Source organism: Vitis riparia, chromosome 10 (assembly GCF_004353265.1).
Source record: "Vitis riparia cultivar Riparia Gloire de Montpellier isolate 1030 chromosome 10, EGFV_Vit.rip_1.0, whole genome shotgun sequence".
NCBI lineage: Eukaryota > Viridiplantae > Streptophyta > Magnoliopsida > Vitales > Vitaceae > Vitis > Vitis riparia.
This window is the reverse complement of record NC_048440.1, coordinates 12,608,383-12,634,903: the sequence shown is the minus strand read 5'-3', so window position 1 is coordinate 12,634,903 and position 26,521 is coordinate 12,608,383. Positions and strand designations below refer to the sequence as shown.

The window sequence follows — 26,521 nt, the reverse complement described above, 5'->3', positions numbered from 1 at the left end:
TGTCAAACAAAAAAGTTGCGGGTTCAAACCATCTCTGTCTAATATTTGGTTCCAAAAAAGTTGAATAAAAACACAAAACAAAAAAAAAAATACAAAAGACTAAAAGTAATCAGAAAAGTGAATTTTTTTAAAAAAATTATATCCAATAAATTATTTTTATATACTATTTTAAATTTATTTCACTTATATTAACTTTATAATATAAAGATTAAATAATTAAAAATATATAAAAAAATTTAATTAATTTTAATTATATATATATTTTAATGTTTTTCATAATGTAACAAAAAAGAAATCATTTTTTTTTTTGGCAATTTTTTCTTTTCTTAGTATTTTTCAAAAATAGAAAAAGTTGGTAGGTGGGCTAATCAGGATCATAGGCATCTCCAATAATTTTTCTTTATTTACTTGGACTTTTACGGTGCTACATGCACTTAGAATATTTTATCACTTTTATAATTTATTTTTACTTTTTTGTTATCTGTTGATACCAGATCAACTGAGAATGGATTCCTCCCTTAAACGTGACAACGAAAACTCCTATTTCAGTGTCAAAATCTAGGCTTTTTGTTTCCTGCACAAAGATGTTCAGATAGATTGTCTGGACACACCCTTCGAAGCTCAAGTCAAACTTTGAGAATGAATAGAAACCCTTAGAGAGAAAGAAAAAAAAAAAAAAAAAAGGTCAGTGAAAGAGCTCACAATGTTACCTCCCTCTTGTTCTGTTTCAATAAGGCTTTTATAATACTCAAAGGGAGGAAAGCACAGTGGTGCTAAATTGGCCTTTATAGTAATGATTATGCATTAATGACAAAGCAATCATCACAAGTGCAAGGCGATTGGGGGCTGTGTCGGACGGCGTGTCATAACACAGCTTGTCGTCCTTTCAATCTTGTTGATGGCCTGGGACTGGACGTGTCTGTCTACTAAAGTAGACGTGAGGATGGGAATAATCCCATCAATCAATCTGGTGTCAGTTAGCCATGGTCTCACATATCAGAGAGGATTTGAGGTTATCAGGGGGATGCGGTCCTCTTAGTGGCGCAAATGGTTTGGATAGGATGTCTTCGAATACCTTGAAGGTTGTCCGAGCAATGATGAAAGAAGTGACACGTGGTCCAATTGGGACGATGCCACGTGGACAGATGCGTGAAAGTACTCGTGAATGGACACATGGAATAAGGCCCCACATCATCCACTTAGAATATTATTTTAAAAAGGAGGTATTATATAATTGTAACTCCATTTTACCACTTATTTACTAGACATGATAAAAAGTTGAATTATTAAACATGGGTAAATGGTAATTACACAAAATAAAAATAATTTTTAATTATTAAATATCAAAATTAGTTTACCGTCTATCATAATCTATCACTTGAGAAGGTGGTAAAATTGATCATATCAGCATATTTTTTTATATAAAAAATTATAAAATTAATTAAATTCATGATACCAAATAAAATAAAATGAAAAAAATAGAGTAAAAATATGATAAAACCATTATTATTATTTTTTACTTTTCTTTATTAAAATATATTTTTAAAAATCATGAAAAATGATGGTCATTTGTAGAATATCAGAAAGAGAGCCACGTGTATAAAACGACAATCGGCGGAGCCTTTGCGGGGCACATGCCTCTTATAAATACCCCCGATGATCTCTCGCATGTCCTCTACGCCAGCCATCTCTCCCTGCAAAGTCATCGGACATGGAGTCCGGACAGTGTTACATTGCAGCCGGTGAGCCTCGATCATCTCTCATCTTTCTCGGAACCGGCGCTTCCGGCGGCCTCCCTTATGCCCGTTGCCTCATCCAGCCCTCCGATCCTCCCTGCAGTGTCTGCTTCCAGTCATTCTCGCTCCCTCCGGAGCGGAACCCTAATTACAGGTCCTTTCTCCATTTCTCTACTGTTTTTGCTTGATTTTTTATGCAGTTTGTGTTAATTGTTTGCATTTTGTATTGATCGAATCATAGATCTGGAAATTATTCTTAACGTTTCTATGTGGTGGAAGTAAGTGTTTGTTTGCTTGTTTGAATAGTTTTAATTGCTTCCCTTATTTGCCGTTCTCTGATGCATTTACAGTCTTATTCGTGGCAAGGATGAATATTTTTAACACTTTACTGTTTAAAATATATGCATATTTATTTATTTATTAAAATTATCTTAAATTGTTTATATTCATTTATTTCAAAAAAAAAAAAAACATGCTAATGAAATTATTAATTTTATTGAAATTTTTTTATTATATTTTTAATAAAAATTAAATTATTCAACAATTTTAAATAAAAAAATTTTATATAAAATATTTTATTAATTTTTATTTAATATTATTGGAAATGTGAAATGAAAATCTCGAATTGATGTATTAATAAAGTTAAGAAAAACTTTTCACAAAAATAAATTAATAAAAGTATAAAATTAAAAAATATATATATAGTGAAGACAAACTAGGAAATTGAAAATAATATAATCATGATTTATGTTTCAAATAAAAACTTTTCTTCTTCTTTTATAAATGGTTAAAATAAAAATAATAATAATAATAATAATAATAATTCGTAGGATATACCGAGCAGGGCCACTACACGGAGGCCACGTGCACAAAAGAACAACCGACAAAACCGTTGCTTGTTCGCGGGGCACATGCTTCGTATAAGTACTCCCAATGTTCTCTCACCTTGCCTCTACGCCATCTCTCTATAAAGTCATCGGAAATGGAGTCCGGCAATCTCGCTGAGAACGGACACTGTTCCGATGCCGCCGGCGAACCTCGATCGTCTCTCATCCTTCTCGGAACCGGCTGTTCCAGTGTCGTCCCCAATGCCATGTGCCTCATCCAGCCCTCCGATCCTCCCTGTAATGTCTGCTTCCAGTCATTGTCGCTCCCTCCGGAGCGGAACCCAAATTACAGGTCTTTCCATCATTTTTTAGGGTTTTCACTTGATTTTTTTATGCACTTTGTGTTAAGGGTGTATGCATTTTGTATGATCTGGTTGTGGATCTGAAAATTATTTTAGGGTTTCTATGTGATGGAAGTGACTGTTTGTTTACTTGTTTGATAGGTTTTAATAGATGCACTTATTTTCTGTTCTCTAAGGCATGTACATTCACTTTTTCCCACTATAGAAAGGGAAGAGATCATCCTTTTTGGTTGTCTGCGTGCCAATTTTGCCAAATTTTCCTGAAGATTTACTATGGTTTATGCAAAAGTGAAGGATTCATTAGTTAGTGAATTGAGTTCACATCTCTAACAAAATGGTCACTACTTGAGCATATGTGTTTGGGTTGTGCAAGAGAGAATGAATTGTGAACAGATTTTTGAGGGACTTCATTTTTATGTTTGTTTGTCTGGGTCATCTACATTTTTTATGGTTGAAATTGATCTTTTGTGGATTTTCAGGTGCAATACTTCTCTTCTGATTGATTATTGCCAGAACAATGGTGAACACAAATACATATTGATTGATGTCGGAAAGACATTTAGGGAGCAAGTTATTCGGTGGTTCACTTTTTATAAGATTCCTCAAGTGGATTCTGTGAGTTTTCATCTTATATGTACTTTTCCTTTCTATCATCGATAGTTAGAAAGTCAAATAAATGTTCTCCATTTGTTTGCTCTAGAAAAGAAAGAATAAGAATATTGATTATTGTCAAGCATTAAGGTGTGTGCATCTTTAAAACTACAAGAAATAATATTTTGACATTTCCTAAGAATCACCCTTTTTTTAAAATAAGAAACTATGCTAGTATTCTTGCAGTAACAGAGAAGTTCTGCCTAAGAGAAAATGTACATGTTACCAGTAGGCTTGAGAGAGGGGAAAAAGGCTCCCAATAAAGGTCCACCCACAAACCCTTAACAAGGCTCCCAAAATGAAAGTTTTAAAACTCTAGCAATGTCCAACATATTCCATACCCAATAATCATACCTTCATTACCTTTCCTTTCATGAGTCATCCAAGAAAGTCTTTTTTATCGAAAGATCAGAGGCTTCTAATTCAAGCTCCACCCAAAAACTCCTAACAAGGTTCCCCAACAAATTAACAGGAGAGATAGCTCCTTTCTTGCCAGTCTATTGTCATTCCAATGTGTTGATTTAGATTTCAAGAAAATGAACATTTTAAAACACTAGCAATGTCCAACATATTCCACGTCCAATAATCAACCTCATTATCTTTCTTTCATGAGTCATCCAAGGAAGTCTTATTCATCGAAAGATCAGAGCCTCCTAATTCTCTTTCTAATTTTGGGGCCTTCCTACTAATGTCAGTTTCTGTGCTTTGTTGGCTAACCAACAAAGCCAATTGCCTTCTACAAAACCTCAGAAAATCCCACATTTGTACTCTTGGAAAAGGCTGCCAATTCTCATCTGAGTCAGGTTACCCAAGGCACAGTCTTGAAAATTAAGCTTTAGGATACCTATTGGTGGAGAAGCCAACTCAGCCCTAACCTTCACCACTTCCCTATGTCAGAGGCAGATGGATCTCCAATTGAACAAATTAATGCTACAAGGGGCTTCAGAAAACTTCTCTGTGATTGAAATGACCCTATCTTCATGACCTTTTCCCTTCATGAGTAATCTAAGAAACTTCTATTCCTCAGAAGATCAGAGGCACCTGATTCTCTTGCTAATTTCAGGCCCTCTAGTAATGCTAGCATCTATACTACTGCGGCTAAACCCAACAAAGCTCTGCCTTCTAGAAAAGTTCTCAGAAAACCTCACCTTTGTAATCTTGGAAAAGGCTGCCAATTCTAATCCAAGTCAGATTGCCCAAGTTGAAGCCTTCAAAGTTTACCTTTAGGATGCCTGTTGGTGAAGGAGCCAACCCAGCCCTAACTTTCACCACTTCCCTACGTGAGAGGCAGATGAATTGCCAATCTAACAAAACTAATACTGAAAGAATTCTAGAAAACTTCTTAGTGATTGAAATTAAAAGAGTTGTGAGAAAACAGATTTTCTCTCATGGATCTACTGCCAATTTCCTCATATCATCAAAGATCCTAATATTTGTTTCCAACCAAATAACGTCAAAGTAGATAGGACAGCAAATCCATGGTAGCTCTCCAATTAGGACCCACCTCAAAAGAAATGACCAGGGAATCAGGCATACCTCCATGAGGCATGCCATGCTAGCCTCATTATGACAATTTATCTCTACCATGGTTCCAATGCTAGAACAGTTCTCACTTCCACCACCAAATTTGTCTATTATGTCTTAGTTTCAGAATTGGTATTAATGTGAATTTGTCATTAATTATATTGTTCCTTAAAGGAAATGTGTTTGGAAGTCTAGAAAAAAGGGGGAAAACAATGGAATCAAGAGATGGACATAGATTTGATGAACCGAGTTTCTGTTTAACTTCTGTACAGAGTTGGAATCTTGCACCATGCAAAACTGAATCGAACCTACAATCATATCTCTGTATATACACTCAATTTTGATGCTAATTGATTGAACAAAAATTTTTGATACACTAACAGAATTCTAACTAAATGAAGCTTCAAGAAGTGCTATCATGGAAGAAGCTTTTGGAAGTGCTTACATGGCAGAAGCTATTAACTAGGCATAGCTGAGATTGTCTTCGCATGCCCCCTCAAACAAAGGGGGAATTCCTTCACCTTGAGTTAGGACTTGAGCTTTAAGAACCAAATGATTAAAAGTGGTTTTGTAAACAAATCTGCCACTTGATCAACTGAAGGCACAAATCATATATCTAATGCCTTTTGAAATACTTTACTGCGAACAGAATGCATATCGATTTCAATATGCTTAGTTCTAGCATGATAAGTAGGATTAGCAGCCAGTGAGGTTACACCTTGGTTATCACACCAGATAACTGGTTTAATCCTTAATTGAAGTCTCAACTTTGTTGCCTAAGACTTGAGTCAAATTAACTTGGCTACTACATGAGCTAAAGCTTAATATTCTGATTCTGTGCTGGACTAAGCAACAACACTTTGTTTCTTTGAACTCCGTGAGATAAGATTACCTCCTAGATATACACAATAGCCTCTAGTTGATCTTCTATCCTCCAGACAACTAGCCTAGGTTGCATATGTGAATCACACAAGATTTAAAGATTTGTTGGTTAGAAATGCAGACCATGAATGATTGTTCCTTTCAAATAGCGTAACACCCTTTTCACAAGCTTTCCAGTGGATCTTCTTTGGAGACTTAGCTTGCTAACTAAGTATGAGACATCATGTCTTATAACAGTAACATATTGCAAGGCTCCAATTGTACTTCTGTATGATGATGGATTGTCTAAAGGATCACCATCCGATTTAGAGAGTGTTTTTTTGAAAGTGATTGGCATTGGTAAAGGCTTTCTTGTATCCATCTTTGTCTTCTGGAGCAAGTCGACAATATACTTGGACTGAGTTAAATAGAGACCTGTTTGATCTCTGAAAGCTTCAATTCTTAAGGAGAAATGCAGAGAACCAGGATCCTTTAGAAGAAAACTCTCATTGAGATCATGAACCAATACCCGTCTCTATTTCCAGTAATCAAGATCTTGTCCACATGCACCAGTAACATTGAGTCTACTCCTTTGGACTTGTATAGGAACAAAGATATATCTGACTTTAAGTTCTTGGAGCCCCACTATAATAATGCATCTTTAAGTCTATCAAACCAAGCACTTAGGGTTTGTTTCAAACAACACAAAGCTTTCTTTAGTTTGCAAATATGATTAGGCTTGATAGGATGAATGAAACCATCAGGTTGATGCATAAACACATTGTAGAAAACCATTGAGAAAGGCATTTTTTAATGTTCAACCTCTTAATCTCCTAGCCTTGAGCTAGAGCTAGGGTTAATACAACTCTAATGGTGGTAGGTTTGATCATAGGACTGTAAGTTTCTAAAAATCAACACCTAAAGTTTGATGGAATCCCTCGGCTACTAACCTAGCCTTATGCTTATTAAGGGTGCCATCTAGGTTAAACTTTAACTTAAACACCTACTTATTACCAGGTACATTATACTAGGATTGATAAGGTACCAAGTCCCATGTATGATTCTTCATTAAAGCCTTGTATTCTTCTTCCATTGCTGCCTTCCAACTTAGATCAGCAAGAACTTGCTTTACACACATAGGTTGTGTGGCTTAGGAATGTTACTATTTAATTTCATGTACTTCTTTTCTCTATTTGTCGACATTGCATGCTTTCTTGAATTTAACTTAATAATTTCTCATGTGGAAGGATTTTGGGTGATTTTTTGCTGATGATTGGGTGAGGATGGAGGTTGTCTAATGCATTCTTTTTAAGCTATTCACATTAAGAATGAGTTAGTAGAAAGGCAAATATTGATGCAAAAGGGAGTTATAAATTTTGAATAATAACCTTACACTACAATGTTGCTTTCATTAATATTTTTTTATACATTGATTTTATTACACCAATACAAATTGACCAAGAAAGATGTAAATTGTAAGGAGTTGTGTGTCAAAATATTGTGTGAATGACCGAATTCCTTAGCCTTGAGTTTTGTATATTATATATAGACTTTACAAGGATGCTATACATGGAAAGCAAATAAAAGAAAATAAATTCCAGCATGATTCTAGCCCTATATATGTAAACTATAATCTGTCAAATAATGTATGCTAACTGTACAGAATAATAAATGGAGAAATAAGGAAACAATTGTGGGCTAAAATAAGGAAAGAAGTGTGGGCTAAAATAAGGAAAGAAGTGTGGACAGCAAAGTTGTCCTTTGACAGCCCCCCTCAAATTGATGCAGGTTGATCAACAAGCATCAATTTGCTACTTAGCAAGCAATATCGATGATGAGGTAGAGCCTTGGTGAAGATATCAGCAATTTGTAAGTCAGTGGAAATATGTGGAAGAGTGATAACACGAGCTTCAAAGGTCGCACAGATAGAGTGACAGTCCACTTCAATATGCTTTGTGCGCTCATGATAGACAGGATTGGTCGTGATCTGAATAACACTTGTATTATTGGCATGTAGAGGTGTAGGATCGGTCTCAGAAAAATCTAACTCCGCAAGCAAAGCTCGAAGCCAAATGATTTTAGAATAAGCAAGAGACATCGTCCGGTACTCAGATTCCATAGATGACTTAGAGATTCTGTCTTGCTTCTTACTTTTCACAAACATCTTAAACTAAAACTCCCAACGAAGATAGTTTTTGCCATTGAAACGAACAATAGAATATTCTCCAGACATTACGAAAACAGAAATAACCTAGGAAGCAAAAAAAACATCGTCAAAGAGCCTAAATCTGATAACAAACCTCCAAATAATCGAAGATCTCCAAGAGCCTAGAAGCGAAGAAACCCAAAGAAAACTCCAAGATCACACCACAGATGTGTTGTCACAACCACCAAAAAAAAAAAAAAAAAAAAGAACCCAAAAGTTGGGCTAGAGTCCGAGAGCCACTAGGGCTAAATCCGAGAGCCGCTAGGGCTAAATTCGAGAGCCGCTAGGGCTAGATCCGAGAGCCGCTAGGGCTAAATCCGAGAGCCCCTAAGGCTAAATCCGAGAAAACCCAAAGAAAAACTAGAAAGCGTTTAAACTCTAGGTTCAAAACACAAGCTCTGATACCATGTCAAAATATTGTGTGAATGGCCGAATTCCTTAGCCTTGAGTTTTGTATATTATATATAGACTTTACAAGGATGCTATACATGGAAAGCAAATAAAAGAAAATAAATTCCAGCATAATTCTAGCCCTATATATGTAAACTATAATCTGTCAAATAATGTATGCTAACTGTACAGAATAATAAATGGAGAAATAAGGAAACAATTGTGGGCTAAAATAAGGAAAGAAGTGTGGGCTAAAATAAGGAAAGAAGTGTGGACAGCAAAGTTGTCCTTTGACAGCCCCCCTCAAATTGATGCAGGTTGATCAACAAGTATCAATTTGCTACTTAGCAAGCAATATCGATGATGAGGTAGAGCCTTGGTGAAGATATCAGCAATTTGTAAGTCAGTGGAAATATGTGGAAGAGTGATAACACGAGCTTCAAAGGTCGCACGGATAGAGTGACAGTCCACTTCAATATGCTTTGTGCGCTCATGATAGACAGGATTGGCCGTGATCTGAATAACACTTGTATTATTGGCATGTAGAGGTGTAGGATCGGTCTCAGAAAAATATAACTCCGCAAGCAAAGCTCGAAGCCAAATGATTTTAGAATAAGCAAGAGACATCGTCCGGTACTCAGATTCCATAGATGACTTAGAGATTCTGTCTTGCTTCTTACTTTTCACAAACATCTTAAACTAAAACTCCCAACGAAGATAGTTTTTGCCATTGAAACGAACAATAGAATATTCTCCAGACATTACGAAAACAGAAATAGCCTAGGAAACAAAAAAAACATCGTCAAAGAGCCTAAATCTGATAACAAACCTCCAAATAATCGAAGATCTCCAAGAGCCTAGAAGCGAAGAAACCCAAAGAAAACTCCAAGATCACACCACAGATGTGTTGTCACAACCACCAAAAAAAAAAGAACCCAAAAGTTGGGCTAGAGTCCGAGAGCCACTAGGGCTAAATCCGAGAGCCGCTAGGGCTAAATCCGAGAGCCGCTAGGGCTAGATCCGAGAGCCGCTAGGGCTAGATCCGAGAGCCGCTAGGGCTAAATCCGAGAGCCCCTAGGGCTAAATCCGTGAAAACCCAAAGAAAAACTAGAAAGCGTTTAAACTCTAGGTTCAAAACACAAGCTCTGATACCATGTCAAAATATTGTGTGAATGGCCGAATTCCTTAGCCTTGAGTTTTGTATATTATATATAGACTTTACAAGGATGCTATACATGGAAAGCAAATAAAAGAAAATAAATTCCAGCATGATTCTAGCCCTATATATGTAAACTATAATCTGTCAAATAATGTATGCTAACTGTACAGAATAATAAATGGAGAAATAAGGAAACAATTGTGAGCTAAAATAAGGAAAGAAGTGTGGGCTAAAATAAGAAAAGAAGTGTGGACAGCAAAGTTGTCCTTTGACATTGTGGAGGTTACTACTTGGTTGCATGAGTATAAGCTTCATAAGTAATGGATTAGGTTTCCTTACTTTTCAACCTGTCTTGGTCATAATTCATGGCAAACCTCTTCTTGCCATCAATTGGTTTCCAAGGAATCTTGAGTCAGTTCACCAAGGATTGATGTTAGACTGAAAGTTTGTCACAAAATATTCTCAATCTTGGATCATACTTTGATTTTCAAAGATGACACAGTTGTGACAAGGCTTGCTTGTTCTCATTCTCTTTGTCTCTTCTCTTTACCCAACTCAACTGACACACATGAATAGATCTACTTTCACTTGGCATTTTGACTTCAATTCTCCTCTCAAAATTTTTGAGTTTGGGAAAAGAGGTGAACTTTGTATGTTAATCACATAAAACTGAATTCTTTGTTTAATAGTAGATGATTGACTAAAGTGTTGGCTAATAGGGTCAAGAAAGTGGTGGGTAAAGTGGTTTCCAAATTTCAAAATATTTTTGTGGAGGGAGGACAAATTTTAGATGTGGTGTTGATAGCAAATGAGGCAATGGATTCAATGCTAAAGAAGAGAGATTGTGGTTTGATGTGCAAGCTTGACATTGAGAAAGCTTATGATCATGTGAATTAGGACTTTTTGCTAGCTATTCTTGCCAAAATGGGCTTTGGGCAGAAATGGATGAATTGGATAAATTGGTGTATCTTTTCAACCAACTTCTCTGTTTTAATTAATGGCTCTCCCACAGGTTTCTTTCAAAGCTCGAGGGGATTGAGACAAAGGGATCTTATCTCCCCTTACTTGTTTGTGATTGCTATGAAGGCTCTTAGTAGATTACTCTTGAAAGTTCAAGATGACGGTTTTATTTCAAGGTTCAAAGGGGTTGGGGTGAGGAAATCTCTCATCTCCTTTTTGCAGATGACACTGTTGTTTTTTGTGAGGTCTCTTAGGAGTAAGTCAGTAAGTCACTTTCTTGTGTTGACTTCTCATGTGGTTCAAAGCCATGTTGGGGTTGAAGATTAACTTGGAAAAAAGCAAGATGATTCCAGTAAGGGAGATGGACAATGTGGAAGATTTGGCTTGTGAAATTGGGTGCAAGGTGGGAAAGTTGTCTTCTTCTTACCTAGGGTTTTCCCCGGGGGCATCTTACGAGTCTGTGGCAGTTTAGGATGGGGTAGAAGAACGGTTTCATAAGAAGCTTTCGTTATGGAAGAGACAACACCTCTGAAAATGGGGAAGACTCACTTTACTTCGCAATACCCTTGCTAATTTACCAATATATTTTAAGTCTTTGTTCAACATCCCAAGAATTGTAAGGTTGAGATTAGAGAAGATTCAAAGGGATTTTCTATGGGGAGGAGGGGCCTTAGAGAACAAAATGCACTTAGTCAAGTGGTCTTCCGTTTGTAAAGCAAAACCGAAAGGTAGATTAGGTGTTTGCTCTCTTTCTTTGCTTAATAAGGCCCTTCTTTGCAAATGGTGTTGACGCTTCTCTAGTGAAAGAGATTCACTGTGGAAAAAAATCATAAAGGGAAAGTTTAGGGAGGAAGAAAGGGGTTGGAAGTCAGGAATGGTCAAAAGAGCCCGATAGGGTTGGGGTTTGAAAAGAGATTGGGAAGCAATGGGATTTTTTTAATACAAAGATTTCCTTTTAGGTGGGTGGGTAATGGGGGTAGAGTGAAGTTTTGGAAAGATAGATGGTGCAACGAGCAACCCTTATGTGAGATCTTCCCTTCCTTGTTTGCTCTTTATGATTTGAAGGAGGCATGGGTAGTTGATTTTTGGGAGCAAAGTGGAGAAGGAGGAAATTGAAACTTTCATTTTGTTAGGAATCTGAATGATTGGGAGTTGAGTGTCATGGAGAGATTTCTTTCTAAGCTCCAGGGATAGACAGTGAAGAGAGAGAAGGAGGAGGATAGAGTGGTGTGGAAGGAAGATATTGTAAGAAAGCTTTACTCTTTGTTGGAGACGAATTATACCACTCTTTTCCCTTTAAAGATAATTTGGAACTCATGAATTCCTTTGAAGGTGAGTTTTTTTACTTGGGAGGCTTGCTGGAGAAAGGTTTGACGTTGGATCAACTTCAAAGAAAATGGCGGATGTTGGCTAATGAGTGTGCTTTGTGTAAAGAGGAGTTGGAGTCCATTGATAATAGCCTTCCTTCATTCAGACAAGGCAAGAATTTTATGGCAACCGGTGTTCTCCATTTTTGGTGTTCGATGGGTTTTATTTGAGTCAATTAGGGAGACTCTCCTTGGGTGGTATGACTCTTTTGTAGATAGGTGTATTAAGGCTTGGAGAGCCGCTCTTTGTATTTTTTGGACGATTTGGAAGGAAAGAAATAAGAGATTCTTTGATAGTGAGGAATTGCTTGTTCAAAGGATAAAAAATATTTTCCTTAACAATTTCTCTATGTAGGTTAGGGTGTATATAAGCGGTGGGTATATGAATATGGTTGACTTCATAGATTGGTTGAGATCTGGTTGAGGGAGGGAGTATTTTTTGTGTATTCCCTCTTTCCTTTTTTGGCCAAGTGCATTTTGTATGCATCCTATGTACTCTTATGCACTTTTAACACTTATTAATACATTCTCTTACTTATAAAAAAAAAATGATATTTCTTTTTTGTAGTCTAGCTGAAATTCTTAGGAAATGAAGTTGGGTTGTTCTCTTTGTGAACCACCGCTGCAAACCTGCAGGAAATTATTTTCAGAATAATTTTTAATGTAAATTGATTTCATTTTTCAATTCTCTGTTTCTGATTTTAGGCCAAGCACTAAACTGTGCTTTTTAGTTGTTTTAGGTCTTTTCTTTTTTATATAGTTTATATTTTATTTTTTTACCTTTCTTGATCGAAAAAGTATGAGTAGAACATATTGCTTTTGAGGATTAGCCATTTTGGCAATCTGAAATTTTGAAATTCAAAAGTTCCTACTCGAGCAAAAATTGATCATGCTCTTACCATTAGCATGAAGTAATATGGAATTTGAAAAATTGAATGACATTATGATTTTGATACTGAGACAATCAACTCAAACATGTGAACAATAACTTCATGTTGGATCCTTGTGATTTTGACTTTTTAATGCACCATTGTTGTAAGTTACTGACATTGCTCTCAGTTTTCTTGGTAACTGAAACCTCACCTTGCTGATAAGATAAGGAACTGATTTTTGTATAAACTGCAGATAATTTTGACTCATGAACATGCTGATGCAGTTCTTGGTTTGGATGATATACGTGCTGTTCAGCCATTTAGTCCTACAAATGATATCAGTCCTACTCCTGTTTACCTCAGTCAGTATGCAATGGAGAGGTACTTCATCTAAACTTTTCAAGTGAAACCATGTGTTGTTTCACCTAATCTATTAACCATTTTCAAGTCACATATTTGCATTATCAACATATAGTTGTGATGCATGTAAAATTATTGGTGGAGTAACTGAATATGAGGTGGGGCAATTAAATATTTTTAAAGCAGTCCCAAATAATGATGAAGTTCGATATTTTTTTTCCATTTTTTTCTTTTTTTCTTTTTCCTTGGGGTGGGTGGGGGAGGGGCGACGGGAGGGAGGGAGGGAGGGATGGCCCTCCCAATCCCCTAGTTCTGCAAGTAGGGCCTGTCCTCTTGACTGATGATATCCATTCTGGGTCTTATGACTATGAATTGAAAACTTTTGAGTTACTGAAAAATGGCTGAACTACTTGAAGTGGTAGGAAGTCCAGTTGGATTGGCACATACAGGACCAGTGTTTCACAGGAAAGTCACCTTGTTATTGAGGAAGTTGTACACATCACACAAACATACACGTGATTTTCAAACTGTTTATTTTTATTTTTTCAATTCTTTGACTTGTTTATATTCATTTATTTTTGTTATTCAGTCCACTTGCCAAGAACCTTGACTGGCTTTCCATAGTTTGTGCATCATAGTAGAGACAGAGAGAAAGTGATACCTTATTCATATTTCTTCATCATAGAACTTCAAATTCTGTTTATGATTTTACAACATCCTGTTCTGGACAAGTTGATTGGTTTTAGTCCATTTCATGCTTCAATTGTTATCCTGTCAATTATGATTTAACATGTACAACTGCTTGATTTTACATTGTTTTATCTTGCAAACAGCATTGCCACGAAATTTCCATACTTGGTTAAGAAAAAACTTAAAGAAGGCCAAGAACTGAGACGGGTAGCACAGCTTGACTGGAAAATAATTGAAAGCAACCATGAGAAACCATTTGTTGCATCAGGCCTGCAATTTGTTCCTTTGCCAGTTACTTGCTCCAAATCTCTCTCGATAATTATTTCTACTCTATATTCTGTTTTATGATTTTTCTCAATGTTTATTTTTAATGTAGGTGATGCATGGAGAAGACTATCTCTGTTTGGGCTTTCTTTTTGGTGAAAAATGTAAAGTAGCTTATATATCTGACATATCACGTTTTCCATCAAGCACTGAGTATGGTGAGTATTGATTTAGTCCCCTTGTTAGTATAGACATACACACAGCACACACGCGCACACACACATGAGGATGTATGTATGCATTTATCCCTTGTATTTGCATGTCTCAAATTACACATCCACCACAGCAAACATTGAGATGGGTCCTTTATTTGATGGCATTCACCTTTAAAAGCTTCAGAGAGTAATGTGAAGTATGATCCAATTGTCTGATTTACTGAATGTGTATGTAATCTGGAAAAAAGAAAAAAATGATACAGATTTGATAAAGACTTGCAACATTGCTACAAACTGCAGATCCTTCCAATTGGAAATCTCCTACATGCAGCCATAGAATGATGGGAACACTTTTTATAAACTAGCATGTGTACTTAATTTTGCTAGGTTTTCCCATTCTTGATTTCTATGTTTCAAAGAATTTGAATTCCTTTATGAATAATGGTGCTAAGCGTATTTGTGATAAATATGTTGAATACACACACACACACACAAACACACACACATATTATGCTTAGTAGCCAACAGCTTAAACTTTTAGAGTAAGTGGTAGTTTCATGGTATCAAAGCTTTTTCTGGAAGTCTTGCATTATGGCCTTTCTGTTGGTTATTCTTCATTGTTCAAACCACATACCAGATGAGGCCACAAGTGAGGTGAGGAGTTAAATGTTAGCCATCTTGATATTCATGGTTCACTTATTACCTAATTGCCCATGCTTCTGGGGCAAGAGGTAGTTTAAGCATAATCACATTTATTTGGTAAAGTATGAAGAAGGAATATTCCATTTAATTGTTATGCAGCAAACGAAGATCACTGCCATCTGTTATAGGTGAGAGTGATTCAAATTACAAGTATACATATCTAAACATCTAACTATTAATAATTTTCATTTCATTGGAAGGAAGTGAAAGAAAATCCAAAGGTGAAGAATGCTAATGGATTTCTAATGGAGGAATTAATTTGTCACTGATCTTGTCATCTTGAACCATAATGAAGATTAATATTGAGAGGGAAAAACTAAAGATGTTAGTAGTTTCATCAATTATGGCATAAGGCAATGGATAGAGTGAAAGCTGTACATACACTTGATTTACAGCTTCAATGTTTAAGCACATACCCTTTTACTTGAAAATGGTGTAGTTTTAAGTCATACTAGATGCCATATGTGAAATTGTGTTTTCCAATTACTATTTGTTAAGGAAGTTATGGTTCTGCAGTTATTTCAAAAAATGGAGGTGGACAGTTGGATCTGCTTATCTTGGATACATTGTATAAGGTCAGTCAACAATTACATATCTGATTGTTACTTCCTAATCACCCGCCCAGTACATTTCATTACAATTTGTTGATTTTGTGGTGGGGAAAAATTCTATATGCTGACCCATCTACACACACTATGACTTTGACATTTGGAGCTTGACTGATAATAGAAGTAGCATCAGTATCTTCTTTCAATATTATTTAGTTGATTTTATATTTGAAAATAAAATGACTTAAATCGGGAATAACTTTTTTCTTGCCCATTTTTTTTCTTCTCTATACTTATCTTTTTCCCATGTTATTGTGTAATTTCTTATGACTCAATGGAAAGTATGACCCTAAATAGAGCTGAATGGTGAAAAGGGAATTAAGTAGCCAATTCTAAGTAGTTGAGTTAGGGCTTTGTTGAGTTTGACTTCCCTCCATGTGGTTATGCTTGTATCTAGGATTATTACTTTTTCTTTGGACCTATCTTATGCATTGATGTTGTTCTACTTAGCAAGTCAAATGCTCAGAATTCTCTTGATTTTTTATTTTATTTATTTATTTATTTATTGATAAGCAAGTATGAATATATTAACAAATGCCAAAAAGATGATGCACCATAATACACAAGAAGTATACAATGAGTGCCAAAAGGCGCTACAAAAAACAACTCCCACTCTTAGAAAGAATCCAATCAATTAACAAAATCAAATAAAGACAAAGTCTATATCTATGTACATCTTCACCGACGAGAACAAATTTCTAAGAAAATATCTTTTCAAAGCTTGATCCGATTGCTCCTCATTATCAAACAACCTATGATTCCTTTCTTTAAATACAGTCCAAAAGATGGATAATGGAGCCGCTCTCCAAACCTTCTTGCATCATTTACCCACAAATGAACCATGCCACCTTAAGAGAGTTGCTTTAATAGTAGCAGCTTGCACCCAATAAAGTGAAAAGCAACTGCCAAAGGACATTTACCTTGGCACCATGAAGAAGGATGTAATCTATGGATTCTTCCATAACTTTACAAATAAAACATCTACTAACCAAAGACCACCCTCTTCTTTGAAGCTAATCTAGGGTCAATACCTTTCCCTAGGGCCAATCCCTTTCCCCGGCTAGCCTTCCAAGTCAAAAAACTAACTTTAGAAGGCACCCATGAATTCCAGATTACCCTTGTTGGAAAGGAAATTGATTCCCCTGATTCCAAGACGATGTATAAAGACTTAACTGTGAGCTTATTATTTCTTTAGTTCATCCACACCACTTTGTCTTCCCTCTCAATATCTACCACCATTCCTTGGAGCCTTCAAAATAATTCTTTTAAATTGTTCAATTCCTAATCATTTAAAAGTCTAGAGAAACAAGGATTCCAATGAACCATCTCTTTTGTTTCATCCCATAAATCTGGTACCCAGACCTCTTTTGAAAGGGCTAAGGCATATAAAGAAGGGAAGGAAACACACGACAATTTATCCCTACACCATGGATCCCACCAAAACTTCACCCTTCTCCCATTACCCACCCCAAAGGAAGATCTACTATAGGTGTTCCAATCCTCCCCGATGGATTTCCAAAGCGTGATCCCACACCCATCTCTCACTTCATTGGACCGGCAGCCTTCTTACTTCGTTTAACCTGATTCCAAAATGCTCCTCTTTCAGTTGCATAATGTTAGTTTCATTTGCACATAAGTGCCTTATTCAACAAAGAAGTCTGAACAAGGTCAGACTTTTCTTGACCTTGTTCAATGTAAATGAGATTCTTGATTTGTTTAAGAGAGGCAGGATAAATCTTGGTATTCCTCTTTTTCCAAATTATCTCATTTAATGTCTATTTAAGCTTACTAAGTGTTTTCATTAAAACTGGATTTCTAATAGGCTTATTTTGATCCCACTAGTTGCACCAAACAAGTTAACAGTTCAATAGACTCCCAAAAGAACAAGCGGGATAAAAATGCAAAAAATGGAGGAGGATCAGTTCTGTGAGGAAGATGCCAGAAAACTGAGGAGAAGAATGCAAAAAAGAAAAAGGGAAAAAGGGAAACCAAACAAACAGTGGTTATTTACTCAGTGAACATGAGGAACAACTCAATTCTGAAAGGGCTTAACCCCAATCATTTGGGTTTGGCTACTAGAATCCATTTTTGCCATTCAGCTCTACAGCCTCGGTTAAATCTTTAGCAATATTGCTCTGCCTTGTTCTTTTTAGCCTAGCATGTATCTTTTGGGAACCTTCAGCTTGAACCAAATCAGTCATTTGTACTATAGTGCATTTGTAGATCTTCATTTCACATGGTTAAATCATCTTAAACAACTTTCCTTTATCCCATCCTTAGTTGGTGCCACCTTTATTTGTCACATTCATTTATTTCTTAAAACTCAGGTTTTGCAGCATGGTTTTTAATTGCCCAACATTCTGTCCCATGAAGAACAGCTGGACTTATTAGCTGTTCTATAAATTTTTAATCAATAGTTTAATTTGTTAGGGTATTTTATAATTCTATAACACTGCAAATGCTCACCTCCACTGTATCCATCCTGCTGTAATCAGCTGGGCAACATCCTGTTGTGTATCTCCTTCCTTGTGTATAACATATCCAAAAAAAATAAAAAATGAGAATGGTCAAATTTAGTTGTTTGTTGGCCATCAAATTTTCTGTCATTGAGCACTCTCTGTATGCGACCAAGAAAGGCTATAAATTTTCTTGTAAGCTGGGCTGGTTTTTGTTGTCCAGAAGCAAGTGGAGTCTTTTATGGTTCATTTGATGATACATTAGGAGTTGCCATCAGTGAAGGGACTTAATTGGAGATTAAAGCCTAGATCACCCAAAAAAAGGACATGTTAAGGTGAATTCTTTAGTTGGAAATATATTAAGCATGTACCTTGCTAAGGAATATGTAAGAAAATATTCATCAGATGCCATAGATTGCAGGAAGGAATACGTTGCATACCTTTGAATGATTATCCCATTGCAAAATCTTGCATGGAATATGATCTAGAAAGCTTAATGTGCAAATTCTTCTGTTCAGGACTAAAAAATAAACCCATTAATGGGAGGATGAGATCATGATGTTGGTATAAGCTATGAGAATCACAAAGCAATGTCAACGAAGTGTTATTCTAAAATATTTGTGATTGGCTACAATAACCATATGAATCCTGTTATGCCATTCTACCCATATCCAGGCTGCTATTTTATCTATCAGATAAGGCCGCTTGTCTGTTCCTCCTATATTGACCTGCTTCTCTGTTCAATCATCTGTTTTTGGAGCACTTTCGGTTTGAGTTTGTATGTGGCCCTATAACTTGTAATCATAGTTAATGATGCATTGACCACACATTGTGTTTTCTATGCTTCCAAACAGCTTCTTTCATCCTTTTCTCCCTGTTGCAACTATTTGTTTCTGCTAGCATAAACATTTCCTCCTTTTTTCATATTTTTTGCTTACTTTCCAGTTATTGATCTTGTTCTTATTCTGCTTAAACATTTCTTCTCTTTCTTCTTTTGCAGAAAGGATCGCATAATACCCACTTTTGCTTCCCTCAGGTCTTTTCTTTTTCAAATTTTGAAATTCTTTTTCCTTGTACATCCAAGTCGGTCATTGCACAAATGCTGCTGCAATTGCAGCTGAAAGTGGTATTTGTTTTCAGACGCTTGAAGCTGTGAAGAGGATATGCCCAAAGCGAGCTCTTTTAGTAGGGATGACCCATGAGTTTGATCATCATAAAGACAATGAAACTCTAATGGAATGGTCCAGAAGGTACAATTCTCATACACCCTTCCACTCAATGATCAGAGTCCAAATTTATGTGTCAAGATTGGCATTCAGTGGTCTTTCAAATTCATATACTTTAGATTTGACCATTCTGAGAATCCTGTGGCCTGAGCCTGATGGGTGTTGCATTGTTGAAGGACCAAAGGAGGATGTGGGACTAATGTTTTGTAGAGTCCTTTCTTTAAGTTTGCAGAAAGATCTTTAATATGGAGAACTGATTTTTCTACCTTCTCTTTCTTGAATTTAGAGAAGGAATACCGGTTCAACTTGCACATGATGGGTTGAGAGTCCCCATAGACCTTTGATGAGGTAAGATGTCAACATTGTGTATTATGGCTTCAATTAAATATACATATTCACCTGGGTCTTATTAATTCCATTCCGAGTACATGTACCTTGGTCATTGTTGTGTCCGCAGGTTGATGTACCAAATACAAATCGTGGACAGACACATACCCAAATCTGTTGTTTTCCCTATTTTGAAGGAAAGAAAACAATCCATGTATTTGGGTTGATGTCAACTTATTTAATGTGGTTTTAGCAGCTGTGATGCAAGAATGGAAACAAATAAGAAGAGGATGGTGCAAATGCCGGTGTTAAGTAATTCTATGATTCAGAAAAAAGTGAAGTGCAGAGTTATCCTGCTGGTTAACTTCATATTACCATCATTTATTTGGAATACATACTACAAACAAGAGGAGTCATATTCCCATTAGGGGCTGTTTAATATTTTCTGAATCCTGCATTTATTAAGAAATTATAGAGAAGTGTGTCAGGGTATGATACTGTGCTTGTGCTTCTTCCCGTGTTTCATTCATGAAAATGACAATACCATTGGAGGATTCAAGTCACTCGGTCGCTTGCCTTCGCTTGGATATTATTTGGCATTGCTGGGTTTTAGTTGTAAGAGTATTTTTTGGATGAGAACTTGTGTCTTATGACTATAATATTATAACCCGTTGGTTAACCTATTATTTAATGACTTAATTTGACTTGAAATTAAATTATACTTAAGTTGTTAATTTAAAAGTTATTACTTAATTTTTACGTTAAGTATTAAGGAAAGGTTGATCAAAAATTATTTTAAATTATTAAATTGACATATTTATCTTCATAAATTACAACTAGGGTAATAGAGATAGAGTAGCAATGGAAATCATAAAGCAACAATAGAGATCATAGAATAGTAAAAGAAATCGTATAGAAAATTAGGGCAAATGAAAGTAAAATGGTAAATTAAATATGTAGACTTAAAAATAAATTAATTATTTTTACTTATTACTTAAAGTTGTTTTTTATTTTAATTTATACCATTAGTTTATTTTATCAAACATTCTTAATTTACTTAATAATTTAAGTTAAGTTATTAAATCATTTTAAGTTATTAAATTGATTTATCAAACACCCATTAAATAAGTTTATTTTTTCTATATCATGTCTTATTTTTTATATTGAATAATTTATAATTATTTGATAGAACTTTTAGTATAGATTTTAATATGTAAATTTATTGTTTAAGATAATGAAAGTAAATACTAGTTAAAATAATTTAAAGGATAAACTTAAAATCAAAAGTAAAAAATACGAGGCTTTAGAGGACCCGTTTTAGGTTAAATATTTACTTATTAAAGGAAAATTTGCTTTTTTTCCTTTTTTTTTTTTTTTTCTTCAAGAACAAAAACAAAATATTGTTTGGTGAGGAATGCTATCTGGATGGACAAGATGGACAGGATATAAGAAATGGATTGGATTGCGGGGTGGGTGTATCAACTGAGCTTGTGCATGTCCATTGGAATATTCTAGAAGGAGGATGGCTGCTGCTATATTTGGGCAAACTGTCCATCCCCCATTCCACTCTTCCTAATTTGAATATGCATAAAATAAATTTTAATCTAGCATCAGCAGCAAGAAATCCTTAGAAGAAAAATCAAAATGAAAGTCTTCTGAATTATTATCAAATTGTTTTGCACCTGGACATGTGAATATGACGCCCCCCATGCTATACTTGTAAAAATAAAATAAAATAGCAAAAAAAACAAAAACATTGTCAAAACACATCACGAAGACTACTTGTGATAGGAACAGGCTGCTTCCCATTTCGATATAGTGTGTGGAGAAGCCAAAGAAGACCAGGAAAACACCTAGCGATGAATGGCTGCTGCATTCAACTTTTCAAATATTGAAGCTGCCAAACTTTTGCCAAACCACCGATTGGTCACGAGTGCATGAAGGCGCCATTTAGGCTTCAGCCCTTTCACCCGTTCCTTTTTCATTCATCACAACTTCGGGAAACGAGAAAGGAAGAACCAAAAAGATGCCGTGCTTTGTGCCCTTTAGCAATAGGAATTTAGATATAAGCATCTTGGTTTTCATACCCATGGTAGTAGTTGTTGATGATCTTATCGATGCCCTCAAACTCTTCTCTTCATCCACTGAGAGCATGGGTTGTGTTCACAGCTCAATATTCAGGAGCATCCATGGAAATATGGTAATTCTCATGTCATGTCTCAGCTCATTTAGATCAGCTTTTCTTCTCCCTCTTCTTTGGAGGGGTTTATCTATTTATCCATTTATAAACTAATACATGCATGTGCAGTTGAGTATTCAATACATGTGATTCATTTTCTCTTTTGTTTTCTCTGTATGCCCACAAGGCTTATAATAACTCTGTCTCTATGCTTTTGCTTTGCCTTTTCTTGCATATTGATCATGATTGATTCTTTCTACAATTAGGTCATATGGTATGGAGCATGGATGAAGAGATCTAATGAGAACAAGGAGTTTCTGCATGCTGCCTTTGTAAGTTGAATTGCAATTCCCCCACATTTCAATTATTGTGAGCCGCCATTAATTGATGTCAACAGTACATCATATCTTCTCAGCATCCATTGATTTTTCTTTTTCTAGAATTCATTTTGCTGAATAACTCCCAATGGTACTATTGAATTTTGAATTATTCAATTGCTTAATAATCCTCAAAATTTATCTCACTCTTCTTTACCTACCAACAACATGTTCAGTCCAAGCATCAAACTGATGTCTGTCAAAAACCTATCTATACTTCAAATATTGTAAACCCTGCTTCTAAATGCCCAATAACTTTCTAGGGTTCACCCATCCTATGCAGGCGATAGAATTTTCTTTAGGGACACAACACGGCCTATTTTGCATTGTGATCACAACGTAGCTCTTTCCATTCAAGCCCAAGATTCTTTATGCTCGCTGTGCTGAGCAAGCGTACTTGACTTGGTAGAAAAAAACCCTAAACCCTAAATCTTAAAGGCTAAACTCTTAGTACCAAGGGAATTTTCAGTGACTGTCTTTGCAGACTTCATCTACTTTATTAGGTACCATGTCCAATTTGTGAAAGAAGAAATTATACAAGATCTAATGTACACAAGACCTAGCAACATGTTGTATGGAATATTTTGGAAAGACTAAGGTGGTGTTTGTTTTTGTACTTAATTTTAAATAGAACCTTAATGCTTAATAATATTAAATATTAGGTTGTTTGTTTTTGTAGTATTTTATTTATATTAAGTATTAAAAAGTAAATAAAAATATGTTATTTTTTCTATTTAGAAAAAGCTAAGTTACATATTTTAGTTTTTTCTATTTAGTAAAAAATTTATAATAAGTCATGAAAAAATAGAAAAACAAACGACCTAATTTTTTTACTTAATTCTAAATAGAACCTTAATACTTAATAGTATTAAATATTATGTTGTTTGTTTTTGTAGTATTTTATTTATATTAAGTATTAAAAAGTAAATAAAAATATGTTTTTTTTTTTATTTAGAAAAAGCTACATATTTTAGTTTTTTCTATTTAGCAAAAAGTTTATAATAATTCATAAAAAAAAAATAGAAAAGCAAACCAACTAATTTTTTTACTTAATTTTAAATAGAATCTTAATGCTTAATAGTGTTAAATATTAGGTTGTTCATTTTTGTAGTATTTTATTTATATTAAGTATTAAAAAGTAAAGAAAAATATGTTATTTTTTCTATTTAGAAAAATGTACATATTTTAGCTTTTTCTATTTAGTAAAAAGTTTATAATAAGTTATGGAAAAGCAAACGACTTAAACTCTGAAAACAAATTACTTTTAACGAAAAGGCAAAAAAACAAACACCACCTAAGAAAGGCTTATGGTGGCCAACCTCCTTTAGAAAAGGCCTTGTGCTTTATACAATAAGCTTCACTCTCAAGTCTCAACCTATATAAATCTTCTATCAAAATCTCATTCTTGGACAATATTATTGCAATTATATACGTTTTTTATGTTCTCACACACTACCCTACTTCATTTTGCATGCACATTCCCAGCTACAAATGTTAACAAACGTATCAAGCATGGCCATCTTAGCCGATCACAGCTTTTTCGACGCATATGCTGGAGAATCAAAAGATGGCTTCCCAGCTGCTAAATTTTCCACTGGGGGCATAATATCAATCGGAACAGCAGCCCTTGCCTCCAACAACTTGGACGAACTCTCCCACGCAAACTTAGCTCTATTCAAAGCATATTTCCAAAAGATGGAAGGAGCAATCTCTGGAGTGTGCTTGAGGTGTGAAATGAATCCAAGGGTGGCGTGTCTGTTTGTATGGAAGTCACTCCATGCATGTTACTCCTGGATTCTCAACACTGATTATCGAGCAACTGTTTTACCTTACCTTAACCGCCTCACCCCCGACATCAAGTTCGACATCTTTCGGGTTGTCTATGTCAGTGATGACAATGTACCCAGTTTTCAGTACTTGCCTCCTCAACAAATGTTGGAGAATGGTGGTGGTAGCAAACAAGACAAGGTCATGCAAGGATCCAAGAATGCTGCTGCAGATGTGTGAGCAATTTTTGCTCTAATTAATTTTGTGCTCTTGTAAATTGATTTTAGCTAGGTTCCATTATTATGGTTATGAGACTTATTCTGTGAAAGAATTTAAAAAATAAATTAAAAAGGAAAAATTGGAAAATAAAAAATAAAAAATCATAGTTTTTGGCAAGAAATTAAGCTGTCATCTCATAAGCTAGGTTCTTTTCATTCAATATTTTCTGATATGAAGGAGGTGAGGAGATTGGGCCAACAAAGTGAACCTTGGGCCCAATTCGCCAACTTTTTACCCCCATTCAGCCCACCCAAATTTCAACCAAAATGGCCCAGTTAGGACTGGGCTGACCCATTTCACATCCCAGTAGCAGAAAGATTGGAATGCTCTTGCCATCATTTTGTTTAGAGGATCTTCAACTCCTCTGAATATTATATATATATATATATATATATAAATATTTGCTTAAGTTGAAGTTAAAAACATAATTTTGAAGAAATAAAATAATATTAATAACATAAAACTTTTATTAAATATTAAATATTTTTTTATATAAATAAAAAAAATTGTTATAAGAAGCATAATTTTCCTATTTAGGCTTTTTCTAAATATGGGTTTTTTTTAATAAAATTAGTTAAATATATGTATTTTTTTAAAAAGTTCATTAACTTACAAATGAATTTTTGTGATTTCAAATAAAGGTTGATTCTATTCACACCTCCTGAGATTTAGTATAAATACATTTAATAATCATTGATTTCAAATTCATCGATTTCAAATTTATTAATTTGTATCACTATAAATTTATCTTATTTATAAAATTTATTTTAAAAATATTTTAAGTAGATGCGTTTAACAATTCTCGAAATATAAATGTTATTCTTTAAATGAAGTACATCTATAGGGATATTAATTGGTAAAATTTAAAATCAATGATGATTTAATATATATACACTACACCTCAAAGACCGTGAATGAAATTAACTATTCCAAAAAGTGTTTTGAAATAGTATTAGTAGAAATTAAAAAGTTGTATAAAGTTTATGAATTTAGGGTTGGATTGTTTCATTTTTGAGTTAAAAGAAGGAAGAAAAATATAGGGAGGTGGGGACAAAGGAAGAACAAATGGGGGGGGGTGTAGAAGTAGAACCCAGAGGGTGGCAGAGAGGGTTAACAATATGATCAACAAGTACAGGGTTCCTAATAACCACAAATGGTCCACTTGAGATTTTTGAAGACACAATATGGATGAAGTAGTTCCACATCTACCTTTAAATGTTTCCAAAAGCTTGTAACCCATCATTGACTTTAGACTTCAATCAATGCACCCACCCCTGTGTTTCAAACTTTGAATGAGCTTCTTCCCTTTTTATGAAGAAAGAAGAAAAAAAAGAGAAGGGGCTGTTTCAAAATTTTTGAAGGACAAGGACCCCACAAAAGAAAGCTGAAGGGATGAGAACTCTCTCCATGATCCATTCCAGTCAAGCCTCATGTTTTGAAGAAGCATATCACCAACTTGATATTCTCTCCACTCTTTTAAGGTTAAGGTCCTCTTTCACATTCATTCCACCAGCCCAAAAGTCTTTACACATGGTGTCACCATTTGTTTGTTTCCAAGGAAAATTTGGATGGTTCTTAAATATAGTTTGATCCATTTGTTAGAAAGAATGAATAATTGTTTTATTGAATAAAATGGACAGAAAATATGGACTAGAATGAAATTGTATTTATTCACAAAAAAATAAAAAGTTAGAAGAAAGTATTAAAACTTTTTCTAAAAAGTTCAATTAATTTTCTTGGTCTTCTTTTAATCTCTCTCTTCATGATTGATTCTAAATATTATTTGAGAAACATAAGAAATTAGGCAAAACTGTAGCAAAACTCAAGAGAAAAAATTGAAGGGTCACATCAAGAGTGGGAAAATTGGTCCTCCCAAAAATTCCCAAACAAATATAAGATGGGAATTGGGAGGAGTGAGGGAAATGGAAAAATGGGAGAGAAATGAAGAGGGGAAGTGGGTGGTCGGTGGGGGAGGAAATCGCAGAAAATGACTTGGGAGAGTGATGACAAATTTAGAGGAAGAAAAGAGACATCTGTATGAAAACCTCCACACCTAACACTTCTTTTCTTCTTTCTCTTCATGTACCAGCTGTACTACTACTCCTTCTCCCCCATTTCTATCTTTCAGCACCTCAATCATTTTTAAAGCCTGCAAT

The 26,521-nt window shown here is 35.0% G+C and overlaps 2 protein-coding genes across 3 annotated transcripts; both read left to right on the top strand.

The window, feature by feature from the left end:
• Positions 1-1,679: 1,679 nt before the first annotated feature.
• Positions 1,680-20,399, top strand: LOC117923961 (putative hydrolase C777.06c). Of its 2 annotated transcripts, none has more exons than XM_034842480.1 (10): positions 1,680-1,890; positions 3,405-3,540; positions 13,169-13,296; positions 14,109-14,256; positions 14,342-14,447; positions 15,663-15,721; positions 19,211-19,246; positions 19,351-19,460; positions 19,723-19,784; positions 19,894-20,399. In XM_034842480.1, exons 1-9 carry the CDS (start codon positions 1,712-1,714, stop codon positions 19,778-19,780), a joined length of 960 nt encoding a protein of 319 aa, XP_034698371.1. In that variant the 5' UTR covers positions 1,680-1,711; the 3' UTR covers positions 19,781-19,784; positions 19,894-20,399. The 2 variants fall into 2 exon arrangements, with proteins under 2 accessions (XP_034698371.1, XP_034698370.1); XM_034842479.1 differs by lacking the exon at positions 1,680-1,890 and adding an exon at positions 2,684-2,915.
• A 1,199-nt stretch (positions 20,400-21,598) lies between these two features.
• On the top strand, positions 21,599-24,409 carry LOC117923453. The gene is made up of 3 exons (XM_034841743.1): positions 21,599-21,963; positions 22,209-22,274; positions 23,805-24,409. Exons 1-3 carry the CDS (start codon positions 21,790-21,792, stop codon positions 24,324-24,326), a joined length of 762 nt encoding a protein of 253 aa, XP_034697634.1. The 5' UTR covers positions 21,599-21,789; the 3' UTR covers positions 24,327-24,409.
• Positions 24,410-26,521: the final 2,112 nt, after the last annotated feature.

Coding starts and splice junctions, on each gene's coding strand:
- LOC117923961 (XM_034842479.1), top strand. CDS start 2,719: ATGGAGTCCGGCAATCTCGCTGAGAACGGACACTGTTCCGATGCCGCC. Junction 14,448..15,662: donor TCCATCAAGCACTGAGTATG/GTGAGTATTGAT, acceptor ATGGTTCTGCAG/TTATTTCAAAAAATGGAGGT. Junction 19,247..19,350: donor CCCACTTTTGCTTCCCTCAG/GTCTTTTCTTTT, acceptor ATTTGTTTTCAG/ACGCTTGAAGCTGTGAAGAG.
- LOC117923453 (XM_034841743.1), top strand. CDS start 21,790: ATGCCGTGCTTTGTGCCCTTTAGCAATAGGAATTTAGATATAAGCATC. Junction 21,964..22,208: donor GGAGCATCCATGGAAATATG/GTAATTCTCATG, acceptor TTCTACAATTAG/GTCATATGGTATGGAGCATG. Junction 22,275..23,804: donor AGTTTCTGCATGCTGCCTTT/GTAAGTTGAATT, acceptor GCACATTCCCAG/CTACAAATGTTAACAAACGT.